Below are 19,420 nucleotides of genomic sequence, written 5' to 3' on the forward strand. Positions count from 1 at the left end.
AACTAGATGTGTAGTTTGTTACCTGAAAGTAAACCAAGTTACTTGGCTGTAAGTCTTGGGAGAGTCCATTAAAATATGTACTGTGTCTGTTAAACCTTTAAAAACTAGCAGGTTGAGTAGTCACGGAGCTCACATATTATTTCTTGTTCATTCTTATGTTAATAGTGTCAATAATGCTTTATACAATTTCCTAAGTATAAGATAAAGTTCTTTGCCCCAGGGATTTTACCCAGTCCTCTTTTCCTCTCTAAAATTGTTATTAATTTATTTAATAGATATCCTGATTTTTTACCTAACGGGCATTCAAGTTGTTATATAAATGCTTTCTTCATTTGTACCTAACAATGGCACAAATATGATCTGGTAACCTCTTTTTTCCTTCTGTGTCTCCATGATGATGTCATCATTTTGTCCTCCAACCTTAGTTATAGAGATGGTAAAAAAGTATTTCTCCTCTTCTGCCAACACTATCCAAGGACACTTTCAAGGTGCAAAAACCTGTAAGGCTTGCTCACCCATTATCTCCCAGTCACTAGACTCACATTATCAGGTGACTACAGTGACAGCAACAGAGGCAATAAAGGTGGGATAGAGTTCAGTAATGGGAACAGCAGATTTCATGCCACTATTTTTTTCTGCTGACTTAAGGATGGATGAAGAGCCCTTCTACTCAGTGAGGAAAGGCCCTTTGTCATCTTGTAGGAGTTCTATGGGGAAGAAATTATACACACCAGTTCCAAAAACTTGTCTTCTCTTATATGCTTATACGTGTTCTTAACTCCGGTATTTCTTTCTCCTCCACCGTCCAGGTCCAAGATTTTGGCTGGCCAGACCTGCATGCTCCACCTCTCGACAAAATTTGTTCCATCTGCAAAACCATGGAAACCTGGCTAAATTCAGACCCTCAACACGTGGCTGTCCTTCACTGCAAGGTGCAGAAAAAAATCTTCCCAACTTCCTGGCTATTATAGATATTTGTTTAAGGGAGAAAGATGGTGAACAAAGGGGGAATAAGACAGTAGACACTTCCTGCTGTCAGGGAAGAGGAATGAGATCCTGGCTTTCCAGGTTCATTAGCTGAGTGGTTTTTGTATGTCTTCAAAGTCACCAACCTAGAAGGCCCTCTGAGAAAGGTGAGACTCAGCTGCAGAGACTTAGACCGATGAGAATACCTCCATTGCATAATATAGACCAGTATTTCTCAACCTTGGCAACTTGAAGATGGGTGGACTTCAACTGGCTGGGGAATTCTGGGAGTTGAAGTCCACACACCAAGCTGCCAAGGTTGAGAAACAGTGATATAGACCTTTGCTTCACTCTGCTTATAGAGAGGTAAGCAGGACACCAGGTTCATTAGTCAGAAATTGAAAGTCTACAGTCCTGCCAAAATCCTCAGTGTGATGAAGTGGTGTCATGCAAACTTTCTTCTGTTTATGAGAGCTGGAATCCTAATCAGCATTCACCGCATCTTTTTAGTAATGTCCCCCATAGTACTAATAGATGTTGAACTTGTTTCCATTTTTTAAGTTACTGGTAACTTAAAAAAGATTTCACATTCCCAGACTGGACAGAGAAGAAGGGAAGAACATACAAAACTGGCTTTTTTTCTAATTATGACCAATAGCTTTTGTCTGTTAAATTATCAGATTGAATAACCATTCTCCAGATTCATTATCGTTTTTTTTCAGTAAAATAAATGGATTTTTCCATCTCTGTTTTATTTTCATTTGCAACTTTTAAAAGCTTTCCTTGGAGGCTTTTTGGACAGCCTGGAACTTCTTCCATGAAAAGCTTAGTCTTCACCAGTTTTACAAAGGAGGAGGTAATTGAGTGTTCTTCATATGTGGTGGTGGTGCAGAATGGCTTCCAACTGACAGGGTAGTGAGATTATAGAAATATACAAATTGAATAAATTGTATTTATACAAACTGAATAAACAAACAAATGAATAAAGTGAGTGTTGGCAAAAATAATGTATCTTCTTTCATGTTCCCATTTTTGTGCTCTCCCATCACCACTCCAAGATGGCTGCTGCATTTTGGCAAAACTCCTTGCCCCCCTGAACTGATAGTTGCAATCCATGATTCCAATGCCAGTATTTAACATGTTCTCTCTTTGTGCCAGGGCAACAAGGGCAAGACGGGTGTGATCGTAGCCTCTTACATGTACTACAGCAAAATCTCTGCAAGGTATTGAGCTAGGGAGAACAATAGATGAGCTACTCTAGTAGTACCGATCGCAGTACTCATCGACAGCCACTTTCTTCCTCTCCTCTCCTCTCCTCTCCTCTCCTCTCCTCTCCTCTCCTCTCCTCTCCTCTCCTCTCCTCTCCTCTCCTCTCCTCTCCTCTCCTCTCCTCTCCTTTCCTTTCCTTTCCTTTCCTTTCCTTTCCTTTCCTTTCCTTTCCTTTCCTTTCCTTTCCTTCCTCAATCTCATTTTCCAGCTTGCTTCTTTTTGGTGGGCAGAATCTAGCTGTAACATGTCTGTTGTATCCCCTGTCAATGTATAAATGCAACTGTATGCCCCTTCCTTGTCTTCTCTCCTTAGTGCAGACCAGGCCCTCAGCACACTGACCATGCGCAAGTTCTGTGAAGACAAAGTAGCTGCTTCCCTCCAGCCATCCCAGAAGAGGTGAACCTTGCACCCTCTACCCTGTCCTGCCAGTAACTCTCTGCTTTTTCTCCAAAATGTCTATCAGATGCAGACGTTCTGAAGAAGGAGGCTTCTGAAGCTTCAGTAGGGTGTGCTGGGAGAAATGCTTGGGAAAAGAAATGGAAGGGATGTGCTAGATAGCCAGATCTTATGTGTCGCATAGAGGTATTAAGTCTGGGTTGCAAAGATAGCAAAGACCATTTTCTGTATCTCTTTGCTGGCCTCTAGCGGTCACCCGGATGTTTGTACCCCAGACCTATAACCCTAGTATAGACTATACCAAAAATAAATCCTGTGCTTCACTTCTTCTCAAGCTCAGCAGTTTTCAGAAGAGGAATGTGCTGGCAGAGGAACAATGGATATGCCAGAATATGATTGAATTGTTTGTGTAGTATTTCTTTAAAAGTTTATTTAATTTTTCAATGCACTGGCTGCCCATAATTGGTATGCTTTCTCCAAGGAGCTATGGGGGTTGGAAGTAGGATACCAACTTTTAGACCACAATGCTACAAGCAGTGGAACAGTGGTAGCCAAAGAGGCACTTCTGTCATGTGCCCATTCTTTCTTCTTTGGGAACTATTTCATTATCTGGAACTGCAGAAAGTGAAATTATCCTTCACGTGACCCAGAGCACACAGGCTCCCCACCTTGGAGGAACAAAGAAATGAAGCTTCTCGTTAAGAAACAGGTGCCTTTCAGATAGTTTGAGTTTTCAAATTTCCTAGCCAGCATAGCTGAAGCTTTGAAAATAAATTGGGTTGTACAAGAGTGGAAGACAAGAACGAGTGTTGCCATTTTCATGGCTTCTGTCAACAGCATCCACAGGAACTCTTCTTTAATCAGATGGATGAAAGCTGTGTTGCAGTGTCATGCCACAAACCTTGCCCTTTGAGCATGTATGCAATGTTGTAATGCCCATAGAAAAGGTGTGGGGCAGCTTGCATCATGACACCACACTCCTGACATCAGTCTAAGCCACCTTGCCCCCCACCCCCCGCCCATGGATCCCATTGGCTTTTGTGTAACTCATTTTACCCTCCAGCTCTTACCTGATAACCAGCATTTTAATGTCTGTTATTATGTGTTGGTAGTAGAGAGATGTTGCCTCATACATATTAAGATTTTCTTTTTTTTCTAATAACATTATAGTAAATACAGAAATGTTTCATGCTACTAAGTAAAGTTCCAGTTTAAAGATTCAGCATATTTGATTATAGGATGAAACCAATAAGTGTAAAGGGATTAAAACTTTGCAACTGGCCATTTGCCTGTATGGACGGAATTTAGGAAAGTTGAACTTTGAAAGCACCGGGCTGAGGAAGCTTAGCAAAAGAGAAGATGTCGGTATCAAGGTAGTTAGCTTCCTACAGACCCGTTTAATTTTACATGTCCCATGGATGATCTCTTTCTCTTTCATTTCTCTGTGGCAGGTATATTCATTATTTCAGTGGGCTTCTCTCAGGCACAATCAAGATGAACAGCAATACACTTTTTCTGCACCATGTCCTGCTCCCAGCCATTCCTACTTTTGAGGCTGGAGGAGGTAAGTGTCACAGGGCTGCAAAACAATATTCATAAAATATTCCTCATACCCCACTCCTTTCAGAATCTGAGCCAGATGTGTGCACGCAGAACATGCGTGCTTATGCCTCCAAACTGCAAAAATGTGGCACAAATGTTTACACGGACCAAAACGTTTGGCATCCATAGGGCAGGGATTCTCAAACTTCATAATACCAGCAGCCCTTAAATGAGAAACGAACTTGTGCAGTCTGCCTTATGAATAAACTTAAGGGGTGGGGGGAGGCTAGGGTTGGACAAGAAAAAAATATGCCACTTTCTAATAGAATTTTCATCATAGATCCTTGACTTAGGGCTCTTTTCCACACCACCTAAGAGAGGAAGAAAGTAAATCCCTGTCCCAACAGGGATCCCTGTCCCAATTGTCTGGGATCCTCTCTTTAAACGTAGCGCTCCTGATCCAAGGGCTGGATTTTAAGGGGACAGGAAAACATGAAGTGGGCATGTTTCCTCCTCCTTTTAAACTCAGTGCTTATCAGCCCTTAAATGTAGGAAACAGACCCCACAAGAAATGCTAGAGCTTTAGTTTACTGATTCAGGCTGTAGTAACTGAATCTTGAAATGTGGAGTCTTTGGGGTCCTCTGAGCTTGGTTGCTTTCTTGCAGGCATTTCATTACCTGGCTAGGTAACATTCTTCAGTGCTCAGTGCTAGGAGGGAGTGGGTTTTGGCCTCTGTTTGTTTACAGTAGCTTGCCCTATAACACTATCAGTGTTAACACTGACAGGGCAAGCTACTGTATACAAAACAAAGACCAAAACCCACTCCCTCCTAGCACTGAAGATGTTACCTAGCTGGGTAAGGAAACATCTTCAAGAAAACAACCAAGCTCAGAGAACCTCAAAGACTCCACAGTTCAACCCTGAGCTACACATATTCGCTTCTATTAGACTCTTGAAAGCCTGACAGTGTTTCCCCTTCCCTCCTCCTCATACCAAAGAGACTCAAAGAAAGGATCATGTATCTGAAAATGTCATGTTGTGCACGTGGGGACCATGGTGCTTAGGCTGTAATTAAGAATCTAATCATCAGAGACATTGGGACATACACCTTCGGATACATACAATCATAATTCTGTTTGGAATGGAGACATGTGCCCATCTTTCTCTAGCAAATATATGACTTATTATGAATGTGTGTCCTTTATTGCTTCTCCATTTCTGTGATAAAAAAAAATCTGTTTGCATCATTTCTTTATTTTCTGGAGAAAATAAAGGTTCTCCCAGTCTGATCCATCTGGCCCATGTTTTCTCTTCTAGGTTATCAACCTTTCCTAAAGATCTACCAGTCCATGCAACTGGTCTACACCTCTGGGATCTAGTAAGTATGAGGTGGTTTTCCAATGCCTAAGGCAGTGTTGTCCAAACTTGGCCACTTTAAGATGAGTGGACTTCAACTCCCAGAATTCCCCAGCCAGTATGACTGGCTGGGGAATTCTAGGAGTTGAAGTCCACTCATCTTAAAGTGGCCAAGTTTGGACAACACTGGTCTAAGGCATCTCTGGAATTGCAAGGACTGAGGCCAATCTCCTCTTAGCTTCAGTCCCAGCAATCCTTATGATTTCCTCTATCTATGCAGTAGCCTCCATGGTGCCAGTGGAACTCAGAAGCTCTGCATCACCCTGGAGCCAGCCTTGCTCTTGAAGGGAGACGTCATGGTGAGTATTGCCAGCGCTCAGGGTTTCAGGGCAGAATTAGATTTTACAAGGAATGTGATGCTGCCACCCGCCCATCCTCCTTTCTTCCTTCCCCTCTTTCCTACAACAATGCAAAACTAGGCAACGTATGGCACGATATCCACCCACGCTATATGGCCCTGACAACAGATGTGAGGGTGTAACAGTGACATAAAGTATGATGCTGTGTGTTGTAATACACACGGCCATGTGAATGGTCTTGTTGCAGACAGAGGGGATTCTGTGTTAGGATCCAACGATGAAGATACAGCCTTTTATTTATTTTAAAACTTGATTGATTTACATATTGATTTATTTTAAAATCCAAGTATGGCATAGTAGCAGTTATTATGGACTCAGCAAGCATAGTAATAGTAACATCAAATACCTTAATCATGAGAATGAAGGAAAATAGTGTAAATGGGGTTTTTATCTTATCCTTGTATTTATCATTCAGGTGATGAATAAATAAGGTCTAGTGATTCTTGACAAATATGTGTGCTTATTCCAGGAGTTCACAGAAGTCAATCAGTAGCTAATGTTCAGTGTGCCATATATTGCCCACTGAGCACTCGAATTCTTATTTTAAACATCCACCTATGCTAGGTGGATCTCAGTTTGAGCTTGTAATGCATTTCTTGCATACTTAGGCAAGAATGTGCACTTCAGATTACTTCAAAAGTTGTTTCGGAGAGTCACGGTGTATACCCTTCTTTCAAAAATTTAAAACATGTTGTTCAGTTGTAAAGATTCTAGGTTGTTCTTATTTTTTAAGTCAACTCACTGGGCATAGCTGGAATTTTTAAAATTTATTCTGTGCATGTGTTTATTTTGCCTGAAACGCTAAGTTGATTTGGAAGACAGAAAGCGCAGCTTGTGGCATGGATACTGTATTCCTTCTGCCTTTGGGGCTTTCCCCCAAAGCTCAGAAACTGCTTTCTACCTACTCTTGAGCTGGCAAATCCCATACTGCTTCCCTAGACTCTGTTCCGGTTGGTCACCAGAAGGCAGACTCCTGATTTCTGCTGTGCAGAATGTTTTAAGCAAAACAAGGGCTAAACCTCTGGCTTTGCTGCCCTCCCCCTTTCTAAATGTCACCAGCTGGCACGAAACTATCAGCCAATCAGAGCACTGCCATGAGTCAGAGAGGATTTTGACTGACGGTCGGACCCTTAGGTTTTGCCATCTATTAAAACTCACCATCTGCACAAGGCCACTGATCAGCAAACCTGTGCAGGCAGAGAATTTTGAAAGAGCACTAAACTTGTGGGTCATGACCCCTCTTTGAATCCACTACCTACCCAAGCTCATCATGCAGCTGATATCTAAGTCCAGGGAAGTGGTGGGCTTAAAAGTGCCAGAGATGAAAGCTATACCCACCACATCCTAGAACCTGCCAGATAGCTGATACCAAGGCTCCAGAAATTGATGGGTACAGCCAGGAGCTCAGTTTGAATGAGCTGGACTTTACAGCTTTTCCAAACAGGATAATTCAGGGAGCAGAGGGGAAGAGCATGCCCGCACATCAATCTGAACTGTCCCAACAGGTGCTGAGCTGATCCAACACCTGCCAATAAAGTGGTTGAACTTGCTAACAGTAACCCACTTCAGATTTTGACACCCTCAAACTGATGTGAATTGCTGTCAGCTGAAGAGAGAAAGCACCACTTTAGCAAAGGAATAGCTAAGAACAGCTTAAGGCTGACTCAGATATGGGCTGGAACAAGATGAAGGCAATGTCATAGGAATGTAGCAGAAAAAAAAGGATTACGTGCTGAAGTACATTACATGTTTTCACATATACATATGCACTTACATGTACAACCCCATGCATAGTGACTCAGCAATAAAATATCTGTGAGAGCTTGCTGTAAAGGAAGTGTGCATGTTGACTTATAATTACACTCAGTGAATTTCAATCATACAAAAGACTTGTTCCAGGATTCTGGGAGAATTCATAACACAGTAATCTACTTCACATATCTTGCTAAGCTATGATTTATTAGACCACAGTTCATTGGATACACCACCGTTGGCTGGCTTCATGCAACATGATAAACCATAAGCATGGTTTAAAGACCTCTCTGGTTAGGCTTACAAAACATGGTAAGCCAAAACCAAGCCACATTATGATGAACAAATTTAGCAGATTTTCCCACTATTTCCTAATCCTGCAACAAAGCCACTAATCTATGGGCTGAGTCGAGTCAGAATCACATGCCTGTGATAGGTTGCTTTATGTGAATATAAGTAAGTAAAATTGTGGCTTCACAAATCTGCTTATCATCTTTAATCAATAGTCATGCTCATCTTCTCTGGATCATTCCATTTGTAGGGAGTATGTTTAGACCATTGTCCTTCATGTCTAGCTGAAAAATACACCACTCATCCTTGGGGAAAAAGTTATATTGCCTGATCTGAAGGCAACATCTGATTCAATTCCCAGGATTAGGCTATAAGAAAACTGATCACTTCCTCCATTGATTGGCATCCCCTCAGTTTAGTTGCGAAATTTCATGAGAACCACACCATTGACAGGCAGACCTACTTTCCCCTCAGTGAAACTGAGCTATATTTATTTTAATGTGCGTGTATACACTTTGGTGCATACCCTGTCAGGATCAGAGCTCCATGTCCCTATGCTGGCAACCAGTCTGCTTGAGCTTTGGTGCATGTAGACACCATCACCCTCCTGTCCTACATCTCAAGTGGATCTAAGAAGATGCCTGAGGGCAGTTGCCTATTATTGCAGAGACAATGGCCTTCTCTCATCAAACCTGACAAAGCTAGAGTAGTGGTATTTTAAAGAAGTCCTGTTACACAATATCAGTCTTGGAAAACTGCATCTTTGGGGTCTGCTTTAATGATTTGGCTTCCTGTGATGAAAAGACAAGGTCCATCTCTATGCGAGCCCAAAGTCTTGTAAACCTATTTTTCATTTTTTTATTGTAGGGGCAATAATCAGGTTCTGGTAGCAAATAAGATCAACAGAGCAGAGGGTATGAACTGTCCAATCTGTGGTGCGCAGGTTTGCAAATAGTGTATTGTGGACCCCTTCAAAGTTGTTCAATCAAAATTCTTCAGGGCCCTGGCTGTCCTGCCCCACTGTGCATCCACTAAGGCTTGAAAGGCCATATAAAGCCCAGCATGTGACTATGTTGTTTAAAATACTTGTTCCTGAACCCTGCAGAATAAATTTACATCTTCACAGACAACTGGGTTAAATTCATACTTAAAATCCTGTGGCTTCTCTACTCAATGTGTGAACTCAACTAACTTTGAAAGAGTCCTGTCAGAGTTGAAACAATGGATCATGAATGAAGATCTTCAGGAAGATTTAAGTTTCAGCCCAAAATATATAGCTCAGGTTTACTTGAAAGACCCTTCTCAGTGGCCTCCTATCTTGCCAACATTCTTTGCCCAGTGTAAAGGAGAGATTTCATACCTTCAGCATGCTGCCTTAATCACTGTTAAAAAGGAGATAATGGCATCCTTCTGCAAGAACATATGTGTCCCCGCTTGCTTGGGCAAGTTGAATCAGTTGCCCTTCTCCACTGCTCTTTCTATTCAACCTAGTGTAAGAGCTTAATGAGACTCTTACTAACTAACTGCCATAAGTATTCAGAAGAAGACGTGCCCTTGTTCTTTTAGCAGATAAGTCAGTGTCAGTCTCCTGGAGTGTGGTCGAATTCTGTGCAATCAGCATTGCAGATTAATGGGATCACTGTACATAGTTTTGCTACATAGAACAATACAGACACAATTTTATAATGTAGAGCTTTTAGGGCAATGTATGTTTGTGGTCACTGCCTGTAAATAAATATTAGTATAAAATGACCCGAGGCAGCAAAGCCAGAGCAAATGGCTGAGAAAGCTATGCTGTTTACTAATTTGGTCATCCTTTCCTCTCCAGGTGAAATGCTACCATAAGCAGCTCCAGGGAACAGAGCGGGATGTCGTGTTCCGGGTCCAGTTTCACACTTGCACCATCCACAGCACCCAACTCTGGTTCAGCAAAGATGAGCTGGATGAAGCCTGGAGGGGTGAGCAGAGAGGCTGATTGTTGGAACAGAGAAGCAAACAGCCATGCGTGTTAATATGGGGCAAAAAGGCTACATGTGTGTAGTCGGAAGTATCAGAAGGAGCCCGATAGCACTTTTTCCAATAACGCATTTTACTAAAAGGCATTAGCTTTCTGATGCTGCAGCCCACTTCATCACATGCATGGAGTGACTAGAGTGATGTGGGATTTAAATTAGGAGGAGGCAGGAATAAGGGAAAGGGAAGGAGGGACAGGCTGGTTATGCAGGTTACATGTGAGGGAGATTACAAGTAGCTTTTTTTTTTTTATCTGCACTCAGTCGTTACCGACTCTGCAGTGACTGCTTTGGACAAGTCCTTTGCAGTTTTCAAGGGAAGGTGTTTCGGAAGTGGTTTGCCAGAGCCTCCTTCCTAGAGCAGAGCCCAGCTGGCGAGCGCAGGAGGCGGGGTTTCCGTTGCTTTGCGCCCTTTTTGGGCGCACCCGGTTTTTCATGCTTGCCAGCAACTGCTCCCGACTCCTTTTTGCAAGGCGCCACCAGCATTTTTATCAATTAACAAATGTAATAGGTTAAAAAAAAATATTGCATTTGTTGAGACCTTCTGAGATTGTCTGAAACTGTAGTCATCCAAATGGTGGAATGGTCCATGAGTTCAATTCCTGTTAGAGGGTTTGAGCTCCATAAAAGAAGATCTGGCTACGTACATAACCGCCCAGAGTTGCTTGTTGAGTGAGATGGGTGGTGACTAAATTTGAAATATAAACAAATGAACAAACAAATAAAAATACATTTGATGAGTGCCAATAAGGATCAAACTGTTCACATACTGCCTCTGGTGGTAAGTACTTTTGATGTTTGTGAATTCAGCCGCCTCTTGTTCAAAAGTGCTGCTAAAGTCTCTTTTTTTCCCCCAAATGGTTGCTTTGAGATCTTCAGTAGAATGTCCTAGGAAGTTGAAATGTGCTGATATTACTTTGTCCTTATTTGGAGTCCTGATGTTAAACTTACGTCTTTTAATTCTTTTGCGCAAAGTTTGTCTTCCATAGAATCCAGAGGGGCATTGCCAGTAGAAGATGGCATTTATTACATTAGAGGAAAACCTTGTGAAGGCACCTCTTACCTTGTGTGTATACTTGTTGGGGCCCATGGTGGTGTTATTGGTGTAGATGGTGGGGGTAGGGGGGCAAAGTAGATATCAGGGTCTGCTTCCCATGTTAGCAGCATTGTCCTATTGTTTCTTATGACTTGGGAGAATCTGTTTCAGGTTGTCTGTACTCAAGTATGTCTTGCCACCCAGTGTCTGAGAAAGCGCAGTGTCATTATCCAGTATAGGCTGTGGATTATTAATAATGCATTTGAGCAGTTTGAGCTATGAGCTGTAGGTGACAACTGGTGGTGTTATGTTGTTCTGCTTTTATGGTCTGTCTTTTAATAGTCCCTCCTTGGGAATCAGTTTGGGTCTTTTGATTAGTCTATTGATCTTGCTGGGTGGGCAGCTCAGTCTCCTGAATGCTTGGTTCACTTCCATCAATTGAGCATCACTGTCAAGTGGGTGAGAACAAAGGTGGTTCTAGCATAGTCTAGGCTATAGATGGTAGTGTTTTCTGGGTGGAAACTGGAAGCATGTAAGGTATGCATGGTGATTTGTAGGTTACCTGTATAAAGTGGTATTTATGTGTCCATTGTGTAGTTTTACCATGACATCAAGGAAGTGGACTTGTTGTATAGATAGGTCAAAGCTGAGGCTGATGGGGATAGAAGTCATCATGATGGAATTTGATGAGAGATTCCTTGTGTCCAAATCATGAAAATGTCATCAGTAAATCTCAAGTAAAGGAAGTATTTCAGGAGGTAAGAGATGAGAAAGTCTTGTTCTAGGTCAGCTGTGAAAGTACTGGCATATTGAGGAGCCTTGTGTGTGCCCATGGCTGTGCCACTCATTTGCAGGTACATATTATTGCCAAAGATGAAGTAGTTGTGGATGAGTACAAAGTCACCCAGTCTATTGGCAAGGCATGCTATTTGGCACAGTGATGATGTTCTGGATGGCCTGAAGTCCATGTTTGTGGGGGATGTTAGTGTACCAACATCCATGGTGGCTAAAATGTTATGCTGATCATCCACGATGTCCAGTCTTCTTAGGAAATCTGTGGTGTCTCTTAGGTAGCTGGGAGTGCTTGTAGTATAAGGTCTGAACAGAGTCATGAACCTGATGTTCCAGTTGTGATAGTTCCAGTGCTTGAGACAATGGGATGGCTTGGGTCATCAGGGTTGTGTATTTTGGCAAGTAGGTAGAAAATGCCTAATCAGGGCTCCTGCAGTGTTTCCATGTAGGTACAGTCTTATATGTCCTTAGGAAATCTTTCATCAGATTGCATAATCTTTCTGATATGTTGTGAGAACTGAGAAGTGAAGTTGGTAGAAGGTGGTATTGGAGAGCTGCTTCTTGGCTTCCTTGACATAATCCACCTTATTCATAATGACAACTGCTGCTCCTTTGTCAGCTTGTTGATTAGTATGTCACTGTTATTCTTGAGGTCTTGGATGGCATTTGGTTCTGAACTGCCAGGGTTGTTGCCTAAGGGGTATTTTTAACTGATGACAGTGGCTTTAGCTTGTTGGCAAAAACATTCAATTAGACATCCAGTTCAGAGTTGCATCCATCTGGGGGTACCCATGCAACTTTTTAAAATGCATTTGCAATTTGGTGTGATCTGTAGTTGCATCTTATCCTAGGATGTGTTGGGTTGATGATGGTTGTGTTTTATTTCTCCGCTTGAAAATATTTGTTAAGTCTCAAGTGGCGAAAAAATGTTTTATGGTCCCCACAATGTTGTATGCTTTGTTGAGTTTAGTGTGAATCATTTTTGCTTGGAATCATCCTCTTATTAGACAAGTGCAGTGTGGATAGGGAAGATGGTTGCATTTCCTATCACAATAAAGAATCATAAACTGTGCTTAAAGTTTTTTTTCAAACTAAACTAAATGCTTGTGGAAACAGGATATGTGAGGCAGGTGAACACTTTGGCTAGCCACAGTTTAGGCCACATGTGTTGAACTATTTCTCTGTTCTTCTTCTCTCCATAGATGAAAGGTTTCCCTTTGAAGCAAGTGTGGAATTTGTCTTCTCTTCCAGTCCAGAGAAAATTAAAGGTGAGCAAACAGCAGTTGAAAGGCAATGGATGAACAGCAGCCCTTTGAATCCTAAGAAGAAAGATCTAGGTCCAATCTGAAGACTGGTACCCAAGGCATCCATCTTGCTTGAAGTAAAGCAAAGCTAGGCTTAAGTGGAAGGCTGCCAATGTCAGACAGCATAGAAGTATGGAGTAGAAATGCAAATAGATAAATATGATAGAGGCATGGAATTAATCAAAAACAGTATTCCAGATGGGAAGAATTCTCAGCCTTCATTTGGCCTGGAATTCTTGAAGTTGGAATCAAAACATCTGTAGGGCACCAGTTTTGGAAAAGCTCAGCTTAGAGCAAGACCAGCCCACTGAATCCATCACCAGCCATTTATCACAGCTTAGTAGAGTCTCCCTAAACCTCTCTCTTTTGGTCTCTCACATGCAGTTCCAAACATGGAGCTGTGTTTGGGTTGTGGCCTGGAAATTCTGTTGATCTGTCTGTAGAGAAAGTGCCTTGAGATCTATTAATTTTTGTAGGTATTTGTTAAACGTCTAACCTTTCACTCAAGAGCTCAGGACTTAACAGGGGAGATAAGAAGGTTTTCTGTTTGCTTAGAATCTTTCTCTTATCGCACCAGTAGTAGCTCCCTTGGCAGCAGAGAGAGCAAAGCAGCTTTTCCTGCTATATGTTTTCTGGCTTTCCAATTGATGCTGTGGTCAGGGTAAAATACTGTATATTCTGTGACTGTGACAAAGAGTTGGGATGGCCGAAGAAAATGGAAAGAAGAAGAGAGGACAACCACAGGCTAGAAGATTTTGCTCTGTAGAATGAAAATCAATACAAGTCTATTTTTGATTGACCTCTTCCTCAGAGGCCAAATTTCAGTGGTATCACAATGTTTTCTCTTTCTTTTTCCCCCCCCAAAATAAACATGAGAATAGGACTGAGAAGCCTCAGGGAGACAAATGACTCTCGCTTTCACCCTTATGCCCTTTTTGAAAGAACATACTCCTATTTCATTCTTCAAACACCCCCAACCCATGAAAAGGAGGACAGACATTTTTCACTAGGCTTCTCCTGGTGAGGTCCTCAAGTCATCAGATGGTGCTCGGTGTCTTTCAGCAGTTCGGGGAACTGGGTGACAAAGTTTCTTATCTCTGATCTATGGCATCTTTTGAAAATAGTGGTCTGAAGACAATTTGATTGTAGCATTGCTAAAGACCACCATGTCCTAAAAACCAGAGGTTTTCATTTGAAGGTGTTGACCCCAGATATTCAGTATATTCTTAGTTCAGTATATTTATATGTCTATGTTTACTAAGAGGATTGTGAGAGTGACAGAATTTGTTTTGTTATATTTGTTCCTGGGCATATCAGTGAAAGATCAACTACATATCCCCGGAGACATAAATAAATCACCCACTGTAAGAAGTTGACCAATTTTGCCCAGCTTTCCACATTGTCACCAGGGGAGCATCTTATTCTTTTCCATCTGTGGATTGGCAACCATCCAGTTACAGGGGAGAAAGCGAAGGTCTGCGCTGGGGAATGCACTTGGGTGAGGGCTTGATGGCATTCTCCCCTCCCCAGGTTTTAGTCGGTATTGGCAACCAGGTGCAAAAGCACTCCAAAAAAGTTAGCTGCATTGTAACTGGACCAACAATTTATTTATTATTATTAAATTTGTATGCTGCCCATCTCCCCCAACAATATTCTGCAATGAGCAGCAAAATTCCCTGTGGGGCAATTAAAATGGCAGGCACGTTAGTGGTGAGAAAACTGGCTATAGTTGGCACTTTGGCTTGACAGCTGGGCAAGTGGTGAACCTTTTAGAGAACTCAGGTTGATGGTGCTGGTCCCTGACACTGAGTTTGGTGAGCCTGTAGAGTAGCCTAGATCAGACAAAAACATGCCCAGATAATCTTTCCACACCTATGTGTAAGGGTGATGCACAATAAACGTTTTCCTTCTTTGCTGTGAAAAATGGAATTACGCTGTTTCGTTCAAGATGGTCATAGAAAAGCATACTGCTTGCTGATCTTCCTGGACCCACCTTGTCTTTTTTCCCACAGGCCGAGAAACCTATAGAAACAATGCTGATGTTGCCGTGGATTACAGTATCTCTGATCCTATAGTCCGCTGGGATTCCTATGAGAACTTCAACCTGCACCATGAGGACAGCCTGGAAGGTATAAAAGGCCTGATTCCTCTAGTTCACTGTTCCTCAACCTTAGCAACTTTAAGATGGATGGACTTCAAGTCCCAGAATTCCCCAGTCAGCATGGCTGGCTGGGGAATTCTGGGAGTTGAAGTCCATGCATCTTAAAGTTGCTAAGGTTGAGAAACACTGCTCTAGTTGCTTCATAGTGCTTAGAACCCCATTGCCACATAATGTTGGCAAGGCTGCCGTTCCGCATCTGGGCAAGCGAGAAAAATAGGCAGAACCTGGCATCCTGAGGGGCTCTGCTTCAGACTGAACAACTCTTATGAAACTAGTTTGTGGATGATTGCTTGAAGATTGAAAGAGGGTGAGTAGAGTGGGGCTTAATAGAGCCTTAGGGCTTGGTTTTATTCTATTCTACAGTAGAAGCAGCAATTTATATTAAGGTATTGGATAGGTAATGTATTTGCATAATGCAGTGATGCAAACTATGGTCTGTAGACTACCAGTGATTTGTGGAGGCCCACGGCAGCCTCCCTACATTCCCAGCCAGTTAGTTGGCCGTGCCAGAGCCTGCTTGTCATATGGGAGCCCACCTCCTCCCATATTTACTGCCAGTCAGCTGGTTCACAAACATGGATCAATGGCTGAAACCCCAAAAAAGAGTTCTATTGAAGAGCATCTCTGACCAGCAAGTTTGGGCTATGAGTTGTTGACACAAGCTACATCAAATAATTCAAGTGGTACATAAATAATTTTGGATTAATTTTGGGGGTCCCAGTTTTAATTAAAAAAGGTCTTGAAAATGAAGAGAATGGGATGGAATATACAAATGCTACTATAGTCATTATATGACATGATAATGTGAACTCCTAGACAAAAAGATAAGGAAGGAGGGGGTTTTGTTTAAATGGGTGATCCCTGCATTTTCTGAATGTTTATTTAGTGGTCTGTAAAAGGTTTGAGAAACATTGGCATAATGCGTACATATTGCAGAACTGAGCAAATCATTAGTACAGAATGTTGTTACCAGGGCCTAGAACTGGATGTTAGTTTAGAGTAGTGTTTCTTAGTGTGGTCTAGGACCCTTGGGGGTCCCCCAAGTCCCTCTCAGGGGCCTGCAAAATCAAAATTATTGGCCAGCCTATGTTGAAAAATAATACTATATTAAAATCCCATCAAACAATCTTGAGAAGCAGTCACGGCAGCGAATGCATCAATTTTCATTTTTAGTATGGTAAATATCGATAAATATAAGCCATACAAACAAAAGCTTTTCAGGGATCCTCCATAATTTTTAAAAGTGGGAACGGGTCCTGAGAGAAAAAAGTTTAAGAAACACTGGTTTAGGACCAGCTGCACATGCTTTCTACTTTATATTGAAAGATGGCTGAAGTTGGGGCTTTCCTCTGCATTTGTGAATTGGCTTTAGGCTAATTTATGTGGTTGGACATTAACTCCAGTAGCTGTGGTCATTTGCAAGTCTGTGCTGCGCCCGGCTCAATCAGCACATCAGAACTAAGTTGATCTCATTTCCTTCTCTCTTGATTTATAAAGAGTTTGAGACCAGCCCATTCTGGGCCGAGAGATGAAATCATCTCTTCCTACATACATGCATATAAAGATCTGGATCTCAGTGGCTTTTTTTGTGTGTGTGCTCCTGGGAGCTGTAATTCCACCAGCTGGCTTTTTCTCAGCCTATGTGCTTACAGTTTCCTCCCAACGTCCACTTAAAGTAAACCTGTTAAGAACTAAAACAAATAGAATACCAACAGGAGTCGTGAAATGGCAATGTAATAGTTGTGGTATGTTTGCGTCAGATCCCAGAAAGGCTCCAACAGGATGGACTCCAAACTTCCTCCTTCTGCCCGGCAAGAACTGATGTTTGGAGAAGGGAGCTGTGTTTCAGAATGCGATTTTTGTAGCTAAAGAATGCCGTCCGTTTGGCGGATGAAGCATAATGGTGACTTAGATTAATGGTTGGGTGGATAATGGCCTCTTAAGCCCGCTTCATGTGTGTATGTCGCAAAGTAAATGCATCTCTGGATATGCAGTAGTGGACTATTGCCCTCTGCTGGGCTAAAATACTTAAATTTAAGCAGTGCCATTAAATTAGAGGTGGAATCCATTGGAAGATCCTTGGACAACTTACTGTAATAGATTAATTTTGTTGCTGATTTTTTTTTTAAAAAAAGTTTGGAATCTTACAATAATATCTTGGATTGTTCATATTATAGTAGTGAATTCATTGGTAAACCAGTGACTATTGATAAATATAAAATATAACGTAGATTTTTTTCCTTCCCCCCCTTCTTAGATTGTATTTTTAGTTTGTACTTTTAATTAAAAAAATACTTTAAGATTAAAGATTGTTTTGTTAAAAAAATAATAAAGTTTTTTTTTTTAAAGTTTGGACTATACTGGGGTTGATTTTTATATGGAAGGACTGGAAATTTAGTTCTGACATTCAGATTCCTGGGCTCAGAATTCCTTATTTCTAAGTAGTTCCTTTATACCAGATTCTGGCTGACAAATCTTGGGGTATAGCTAAAAAAGCAAAGTAGACCTTGCAAAACTCAATTCAGCTCTGCATTAAACTATGTAGCCCCCCAAATGTTGTTTGAGCTTCAACCCTAGCCAACATGATAAATGGTGAAGAAGAGTGAGAATTGCAGCCCACCAACCTCTAGATGCCCCTTCATGGATCACTGCCTTGTCGTGGCGAAGGGGCTTGCGTAACTCAGTGAAGCCATGAGCTATACCGTGCAGGGCCACCCAAGACGGACAGGTCATGACAGAGAGTTCTGACAAAATGTGGTCCACTGGAGAAGGAAATGGCAACCCACTCCAGTATCCTTGCCAAGAAAACCCCATGGACAATGTTAAAAGGCTAAAAGATATGACGCCGGAAGATGAGCCCCTCAGGTCGGAAGGTGTCCAATATGCTACTGGGGAAGAGCGGAGGGCATTTCCAAGTAGCTCCAGAAAGAGTGAAGCGGCTGGGCCAAAGCCGAAAGGACGTTCAGCTGTGGATGTATCTGGAAGCGAAAAGAAGGTCCGATGCTGTAAAGAACAATATTGTATAGGTACCTGGAATGTAAGATCTATGAACCAAGGCAAGCTGGATGTGGTCAAACATGAGATGACAAGATTGAACGTCGACATCTTGGGAATCAGTGAACTGAAATGGACGGGAATGGGTGAATTTAATTCGGGTGACCATTATATCTACTACTGTGGGCAAGAAACCCTTAGAAGAAATGGAGTTGCACTCATAGTGAATAAGAGAGTGGGAAAGGCAGTAATGGGGTACAACCTCAAAAACGACAGAATGATCTCAGTGCGTATCCAAGGCAAACCATTCAATATCACAGTCATCCAAGTCTATGCCCCAACCACTGATGCTGAAGAAGCTGAAGTTGACCGGTTCTATGAAGACCTACAACACCTTCTAGAACTAGCACCAAAAAGATGTCCTTTTCATCATAGGGGATTGGAATGCTAAAGTAGGAAGTCAAGGAGTAATCGGAATAACAGGCAAATTTGGCCTTGGAGTACAAAATGAAGCAGGGCAAAGGCTAATAGAGTTCTGTCAAGAGAACAAGCTAGTCATAGCAAACACTCTTTTCCAACAACACAAGGGACGACTCTACACATGGACATCACCAGATGGTCAATACCGAAACCAGATTGATTATATACTTTGCAGCCAAAGATGGAGAAGCTCTATACAGACAGCAAAAACAAGACCAGGAGCTGACTGTGGCTCAGATCATGAGCTTCTTACTGCAAAATTTAGGCTTAAATTGAAGAATGTAGGGAAAACCACTAGACCACTCAGGCATGACTTAGATCATATTCCTTGTGAGTACACAGTGAAGGTGATGAATAGATTTAGAGGATTAGATTTTGTAGACAGAGTGCCTGAAGAACTATGGACAGAGGTCCGTAACATTGTACAGGAGCAGCAACTAAAACCATCCCAAAGAAAAAGAAATGCAAGAAAGCAAAATGGCTGTCTGATGAGGCTTTACAAATAGCTGTGGAAAGAAGGAATGCGAAAAGCAAGGGTGAAAGGGAAAGATATAAGCAATTGAATGCAGATTTCCAGAGAATAGCCAGGAGAGATAAGAAGGCCTTCTTAAATGAACAGTGCAAAGAAATCGAGGAAAACAATAGAATG

At 41.9% G+C, this 19,420-nt stretch overlaps 1 protein-coding gene and 1 pseudogene across 5 annotated transcripts in view; one reads left to right on the top strand and one right to left on the bottom strand.

Moving 5' to 3' along the window:
* The window catches only part of TNS2 (tensin 2), a 135,728-nt gene that overhangs the window by 91,253 nt on the left and 25,055 nt on the right, over positions 1–19,420 (top strand). For all 5 annotated transcript variants that reach the window (XM_088137937.1, XM_088137939.1, XM_088137938.1 and 2 more), the window contains 9 exons: positions 810–932; positions 2,125–2,189; positions 2,548–2,631; positions 4,083–4,195; positions 5,492–5,552; positions 5,811–5,889; positions 9,821–9,950; positions 13,035–13,100; positions 15,149–15,265. In XM_088137937.1, coding sequence (XP_087994063.1) covers positions 810–932; positions 2,125–2,189; positions 2,548–2,631; positions 4,083–4,195; positions 5,492–5,552; positions 5,811–5,889; positions 9,821–9,950; positions 13,035–13,100; positions 15,149–15,265 — 838 coding nt within the window. The remainder of the gene's footprint in view (positions 1–809; positions 933–2,124; positions 2,190–2,547; positions 2,632–4,082; positions 4,196–5,491; positions 5,553–5,810; positions 5,890–9,820; positions 9,951–13,034; positions 13,101–15,148; positions 15,266–19,420) is intronic.
* Positions 8,160–8,260, bottom strand: LOC112541411 (U6 spliceosomal RNA; annotated as a pseudogene).

Source organism: Python bivittatus, unplaced genomic scaffold, assembly GCF_059951505.1.
Source record: "Python bivittatus isolate LINGU-HERP-01145 unplaced genomic scaffold, Pbiv_v1 ctg000220_np1212, whole genome shotgun sequence".
NCBI classification, from domain to species: Eukaryota; Metazoa; Chordata; class Lepidosauria; order Squamata; family Pythonidae; genus Python; species Python bivittatus.